At 34.2% G+C, this 7,822-nt stretch overlaps 1 protein-coding gene across 1 annotated transcript; it reads left to right on the forward strand.

Annotated features, from left to right (window-relative positions):
* The first annotated feature begins 4,100 nt into the window (after nt 1-4,100).
* LOC110033096 (transcription factor MYB48-like) lies at nt 4,101-5,858 on the forward strand. The gene is made up of 3 exons (XM_020736964.1): nt 4,101-4,574; nt 4,651-5,260; nt 5,352-5,858. The coding sequence occupies exons 1-3, from the start codon at nt 4,197-4,199 to the stop codon at nt 5,618-5,620; spliced, it is 1,257 nt and encodes a 418-aa protein (XP_020592623.1). The 5' UTR covers nt 4,101-4,196; the 3' UTR covers nt 5,621-5,858.
* Nucleotides 5,859-7,822: the final 1,964 nt, after the last annotated feature.

A 7,822-nucleotide genomic window follows, 5' to 3' on the forward strand; every position in this document is an offset into this window, starting at 1 on the left:
TTACTAAATATATATTTTATTGTTTCTAAAAGAAGTACGATAGTTGGGTTTGAGCATAACTCGTTGCATGCTAAATAAAGACAATTTTCAAGACTACATGATCTGAAGTCCCAGTTTATCTTTATTTAGCTCCAAACTCTTAGATTTTTGGAATTAACCTGATTTAGTAAATTGATAGATTTAAATATCCTACGAAACTTCTTATCATGTCCCCACCTTTTTCAAATTATTAAAATTATTTATATTAATTAAATAAAATCTATTACTGAAAGGTTTAAATTAATTTTATATTCATAAAATTAATCATTTTTGAGATTCTCAACAAATTACAATTCAATAAAAAACTTAAATTACGTCGAGCTCGAGTGGCTTAAAGCAGGCACGCCCAGGATGCAACACTTCCATGCTAAGAAGAGCTAACACAAGTGCGCTAGCATCGCGACTTGGGTGCACCGGCCTCTCGGGTTGGGTGCACCAACCTCTCATAAGATTGATTGTCTTTGAAGAAAAATGTTATCTTATAAGATTGATTGTGTGTGTTTTAAAATTAATATCTTGATAATGATAATAGTTATTTTAATATTTTTATTTTTGATTTTGATTGGTGTGTTACTCACTGTTGAATTAGAAGTCACTTCTAAAAGTAATATTTGAGCTTATGTATTTTTTGAGGATTTTGAATGTAATTTCTGTTTTTATGTATGAGATATTCAATACAGACCAATTATCTATTAAACAATACAACCATACAAGGGCAAAAATATCATTTTTTCATCAGTAACTACAACATGCTTGCTGCATTTTGTTGCAGAATTGTACCAAAAATATTGACACGCAGCTTTCCCGTAGCATCCGTCTCATACAAACATTACATCTCCTACCAAAATCTACAGAATGTTCTTTTGAAAAACATTAAATTTCTTTCCCGTAGCATCTTTCTCATAGAAACATTACAGCTCTTACCATAATCTACAGAATGTTCTTTTGAAAAACATTAAATTTATCTTCGTCGTACTTTATCACATAGTTTGACAAAATTATATCTTTTGTTGCGATACATGACCCTTCTTCACTGATGGTGAAACCTCGGCTATACCGCCAGTGGGCTTTTCTTTCATTTCTACGAAAGATCTCATCTTGATCATATCCAACACCTAAATTTACATGCTTACCATCGAATTTCTATGTATTATCATTTCCAACACCTAAATTTTATTTTTTACATTTTTTATTTTTTACATTTTTATACTACTTACATTTTTATACTACCTAAACTCTTTTATATGAAATTAAAAATACAACAAATTTATAAATTTATAAAGTGAAATATATGCTCTCATCCATACATAACATGTGCATATAAAAAAAATCAATGTTTGGGTGTTAGACATATAAATATATAGAATTTCAGTGTTTTTTATGCAATTATCGTACTAAATATATATTTTATTGTTTCTAAAAGAAGTTGTATGGTAGCAGCATAACTTGTTGGATGCTAAATATAGACCATTTTCAAGACTACATTATATGAACTCCCACTTTATCTTTATTTAGCTGTAAACTCCTAGATTTTTGGAATTGACACGATTTAGCAAATTGATGGATTTAGATATCCTACGAAACTTTTTATCATGTCCCCAACCTATTCAAATTAATAAAATAATTTATATTAATTAAATAAAATATATTACTGAAAGCTTTAAATTAATTTTATATTCATAGAATTAATCATTTTTTAGATTCTCAACGAATTACAGTTCAATACAAAACTTGAATTGCATCGAGCTCGAGTGGCTTAAAGAGGGCACGCCCAGGATGCAACACTGTCATGCTAAGAAGAGCTAACACAAGTGCGCTAGCAACGCGACTTGGGTGCACCGGCCTCTTATAGAACTTACCCAAACAAAATTAATTCCGTGAAATTAAACTTTTTTAAAATAATTAGTTGATAATTCTTATTAATTAATATAGATAATATCATGAGCCGATCACGAGTTGTTTGTGAACAAAAAACCATTTAGACAACTCTAGTCTTGCATGTAGCCATTAGGGGTGTAAGCGAGTTGAGCTTGATCGATTCTAGACTCGGCTTGGTACAAAATATCATTGTTTGTGTTTGCTCCTTTATATATCGAGTTCAAAAATTTGTTTGTGTTTGACTCGCTTGCTAATCGAGCCGAACATGAGCTATTCACGAATAATAAATTATTTTGACAACATTGATCATACAGTCGTAGGATGTTAATGGTAAAGCGAGATTTAAATCTTGTTATTTATATTAAGATATTCATTTGAATAAAATTTAATATATTTTTATTCTATTTTTTGTTAGTAATTTTAATTCATAATTTGTTGCAGTCAATTAAATTATTAAAAATTAACACTTATTATATATAATTATTTTGAGCCGAACACGAACGAACAAAATTTTATCCATGATCAACTCGTTTATATATTAAGGGTAGGGCGAGATTTAAATCTTGTTATTTATATTAAAAGAAATGAATAGAAATTAATATTTTTTTTTTTAATTAATAATTTTAATGGATTATAAATCTTTGTACTATATATATATATATATATGCGCACATACCCCGACTCATTGGTGTCAGCTTCGACGTACCTGACGAGAGCCTGACCAAAGTGGTTGACCGTCGATCAACGTTTACTTATATATATCGAACCCGTGACCAGAGGGGACTTACAGTGAACCCAGCTAACCAACAAGCCACGACTTGAGACACACACACACACACACACACACACACACACACACATATATAATTATTGTAAGCCAAAACGAGCCGAAAAAGAACGAGCACAATTTTTTACGTGTTCGGTTCATCTATATATCAAGCGCAAAAAAAGTGAACCCAGCTAACCAACAAGCCACGACTCGAGACACACACACACACACACATATAATTATTGTAAGTCAAAACAAGCCGAAAAAGAACCAGCACAATTTTTTACGTGTTCGGTTCGTCTATATATCAAGCACAAAAAAAATATTTGTTTTCGGCTCATTTGGAACAAGAGCAAACAAAACTTTGTTCGTGTTATATTTGTTTTCGGCTAATTTGGAACAAGAGCAAACAAAACTTTGTTCGTGTTCGGTTCATCTATATATCAAGCGCAAAAAAATTATTTGTGTTCGGCTCATTTGCTTAGCAAATGAATCGAGCACATGCTACTTAACGACCCGAACACGAACTGCTCGCGAGCAATGAACCATTTTGACAACACAACTAAATATAGATATATATTTTTCTTAAGGAAGTTGTACGACAACAGGATTTGAGCATAACTCATTACATACTAAATATAGATCATTTTCAAGACTACATCATCTGAACTCCCACTTCATCTTTATTTAGTTCCAAACTCCTAGATTTTTGGAATTCGACTTATTTAGTAAATTGATGAATTTAGATATCCCACAAAACTTCTTGAGAATCATGTCCACACAAGATACCGAGCTGCAATGCCTATCATGCGTGAGAACTTCTGATGTAGCTCTTTACTCGGGAAGCGAGTTTTCTTTTTGGGGTGGTTTCTCCGAAGTTTGATGCACTGCTAATTTTGACAAAAAAAAAATACCGAATTTTTATTTAAAATTATTAAAATATATTATTAAAAGCTTTAAATTTAATAATGTATATTTAATTTAATCATGTATATTTATCAAGTCTAATTTCCTCCATTGAATTGTATAGCTGTGAACAGTATCCTAATTCATTAATAATTAGGAGTTCATAAAACTACCCAAACAAAATTATACCATGAAATTAAACTTTTTAAAAATACTTAATTGATATTTCTTATTAATTAATGAAGATAATACCAAAAATTTTAAAATAAAAATCCCGCCAAGTTCGTGAAAACGAAAGGCAAAAAGAAAAGCTTAGGACTGATGTAGACTGCAAGAATTCTATTATAAATCTAAATGCCTCAGTTTGCTAAATTTGATGAATGAGGCCTGTAACTAAATGCCCACAATTTAAGGCTGACAGCGAAGCCACGAGAAATTTTCGGTTATATCATCCAAAAAAACGATCTTTAAATACCGCACCCGGATGCAAGATCAAAAGCTATGGCAGAACAGCTTTTTAAACAACCAAATATATGATTTTTTTAATTTAGGAAAAAAGCACAGGCTGGAGAAACCATTTTGGTTTCTCAAAAAACAGTCATAAATGACAAACTTAGATAGTTTTAATTGTACATACGATAAGAAGACAGCAGTAGACATAAAAGAAGAGCCCGGAGTCGTCCCTCCGGCTAAATCTTCTGCCAATGCCGGGCCACCAGAGGCTTCACCATTGAAGAAGGGACCCTGGACTGCAGCAGAAGATGCAATTTTGATAGAGTATGTAAAGACGCATGGGGAAGGTAATTGGAATGCCGTTCAAAAGAACATCGGGCTGCAACGTTGTGGCAAGAGTTGCCGTCTTCGATGGGCTAATCATCTTCGTCCCAATTTAAAAAAAGGATCTTTTTCTCCAGAAGAAGAAGCTCTTATACTTTATCTTCATTCTCAGCTTGGCAACAAATGGGCTCGAATGGCTGCGCATGTAATTCTCTCTTTCTTTTGGTTTTAGTCTTCTCTTAAATTTATTTTCAAGTAAAGTGTATTATTGTATCTGATAGTTGCCAGGCAGAACAGACAATGAGATAAAGAATTATTGGAACACGAGAATCAAAAGACGGCAAAGAGCGGGGCTTCCGCTTTATCCACCCAACATTCAGCAGAAAGTTGATGGTCAGAACCAAAGACAGGAGACGTTCACCAACATCCAAAAGCATTGTTTGGCAAAAAATTATAATCCTCATATTTCTCCAACTATGACCACTGGATATGATAATATTGACACTGTTAATGGCAACACGAATTACATCGGAAACTTCAATGATAACGAATCACCTCAACAACTTCAATCATTTTATTGTCCTGTCAAGATGGAGCACAGTCCAACAGCATTATTACCTCCCTATATTGAGAATCAAAATTGGCTTGTGCCACCGCCAACAACAACGCTTGTGGACTACAACAATATATATCATCATAATCAATTTAAAGGTTCACAATTTCCTGAGAAACTATACAATCAAGATGTTTTGCTTGAGAACATGCCACTCAGCAGTGTTGCTGCAATGGAGCCTCCATCTCCACGGCTGCCATCAACTCCGAACTGTAACGAATCAATCATGAATTGCTTCTATCATATGGATAACTCGAATAACTCATATAACACTTCAGGTGAACTCTTTTAAGTTCGCTCTATCTATTATTGAATAGGCTACTTTGAAATTATTTTTTAATGAAATATAATTTGGCTTTAATTTTGTAGTCTATCAAGTCATGCAACCGGCTCACACAATGGTAAATGAGGATGTATCATGTCCAGCGGACAAGAATAAAGTTTATACAACCACGATACTAACAGGTAAGTTCCCTAACAAGTCTGAGTTAAGTTCATCATCAAAGATGATTGATGATGATATATGCAATGAGATGCAACAGCCAGCCTCGAATCCCTCCATGAATTATGATTATACCATGGGACCGGCCGGTTCATGGGAGCATATGTCAAGCATTAATTATCGACCAAATTGTTAACACATTAGATCACTAGGTCAATATAGTGACCGCGCTCTACCTTAATAGTTTCATCGACTAAATTCTTGGATATGTAGTGTTTGAAATTATAAAGTTGTAAGTTGAGCTTAAGACTCTGTTTGAGGCAGCTGCATCTTACCCGACTGTTTTGCAACTGTTTGTAAATAAATGACCATTCTGCCCCTATTAAGTAATGCTATTTGTAACAAAACAATCTTTGACTATATATTCAATAATAAAGAAGCATAAAAGTAAATTTTATTTTTTTAGAACATATCTATGTTTTGAATCTTTTGATTTTTTATCCCTAAAAACCTCATCAAAATACTTTCATCATGCTTAATTAGCTAGACACAGTTTTTCATTATAATATATAAGATTGGAGATCAAATACACAATATCGATAATGTAACAATGCTTAATTTGGAATTATAAGATAAATGGAAATTAAAGAAAGTGTTGATAATTTTTGGTAGTCTATTTTGAATGTGCAAAATGCTAATTTTTTTGTTACATTTAGAGGTTATTGAATTTGAATTTTTTCGAGAGTTACACCCAAAAAATAGAGCATAAGACCAAAGGGGGGATAAAGATAGGGGGAGGAGAAGTGCACAGTAACTTGCCCCACAGGGGCAAACTGTGGTATTCTCGGGCTCTTACAACCCTTTTATATAATCAAGTTTTTATGAATACATGACGCGAGAGAGAGAGAGAGAGAGAGGGCCCAAAAGTACCCCTTACATGAAATGATCCTATATTTATATGGGATAAAGTATAATTTGAAGTTGTTACATTTCTAACCCCATTTTAATGAGAGTTGTATAATTTATTTTGGGTATTTTACATATGTGGGCCTGTGACCGTAAGAGTATTGGATTGTCCAGACTGTGTATCATCAAGGCTACTGGTCGTTTGAATTGCGGGTTGTCTACACAGCTGATCGTTCAAACGGCGGGTTGGTCATCCATGTTGGGTCGTCAAAGTTGAGTCAGTTACCACTTCTAGGTCGGTCCTCCAGGCTAGGTAGTCAAGGTTAGGTTGGACATCCAAGCTGGGCCAGTCATCTAGACTGGGTCAGTCGTCTCTTTGGGTTGATCAACCCTCTAGATCGTTCATGCCTCTAGGTCGATCGTCCAAGATAGTTCGTTTAGGCTAGGTCAATCGTTCATGTTGGGTCAGTTGTTCAGGCTGAGCCATCCATCTGAGAGATTCAATCTAATGTATTTTTTTTGTACATATTTAGTTCTTCAGGCTGGGTCAGTTGTTCAGGCTGAGCCATCCGCTAGGCATTACTGGTCTCTGGCTCAGTTGGTGTTTTTCAATCGACTAATGTGGCCTGACCGTCAGCCTTATATATATCTTAAAGAAATTTTCTTTTTTCTGAACATTTTTAAGTAAATGTAAATGAAATTCTATGAAGATAATTTGAGCGTAAAATAAAGTGGAGTTCTTTGTCATTTTTCACCTTTGTTTTGTGTTTTACTTCTTAACAGGTGTTTAATTTTCCTTGTGACAAGCATTTTGCTTATGATGATTGATGGGTTGACTTTCCAAGGGATTCTTTTAATAATTTTTGTCAAGTTATCGCCCGAATCAAGTCTTACACCATGTATGTCTCATTTGATTGGTCATATCATCACCTTAGACATGTCGTACCTTTTTCTAGACGTATTAAGTAGATCTTATCGTTGACTTCATGAGGTTAACCGTTTATACTTTTGGGATTATTTGCATTCCACTCATCGCAAATCTTATCACTAATGAGTATGGAACCATCTTAGAGCTTGACTTGTGCCAAATTAGGAGACCTAGGCTTTTAATGCTTGGGAGTTGTTGGGTCGTTTCTTGTGTAGTTTGTCAATTGGACATTAATCATCATTGTCAATTTTATTGCTTGAATTGAACTTCAGCCACTTGGTCGCCCGAGTTTATTAAGTGTTGGTCAGATTTTGACCACCTATTACACATAACTTTTTAATTTTCTTGAGTGTTGGTCAGACAGTGGGTCATCCTGGGTTAGTTTCCCAGGCTTGATCATCCAGTTTGCGTTGGTCATCCATGTTGGATTGGTCATCCTTCAAGTTCGGTTGCCCAGGTTGGGTTGATTGTGAATTGGCAGGGCCAAGCTTAATCCTCGTTTCTTCTCCATGTACTGCTCATTTTCTTGTCCGCGACATGATTCAAACTCATCGCACATTTTAG

This window comes from Phalaenopsis equestris, unplaced genomic scaffold (assembly GCF_001263595.1).
Source record: "Phalaenopsis equestris unplaced genomic scaffold, ASM126359v1 Scaffold001091, whole genome shotgun sequence".
In the NCBI taxonomy this organism is placed as follows: Eukaryota; Viridiplantae; Streptophyta; class Magnoliopsida; order Asparagales; family Orchidaceae; genus Phalaenopsis; species Phalaenopsis equestris.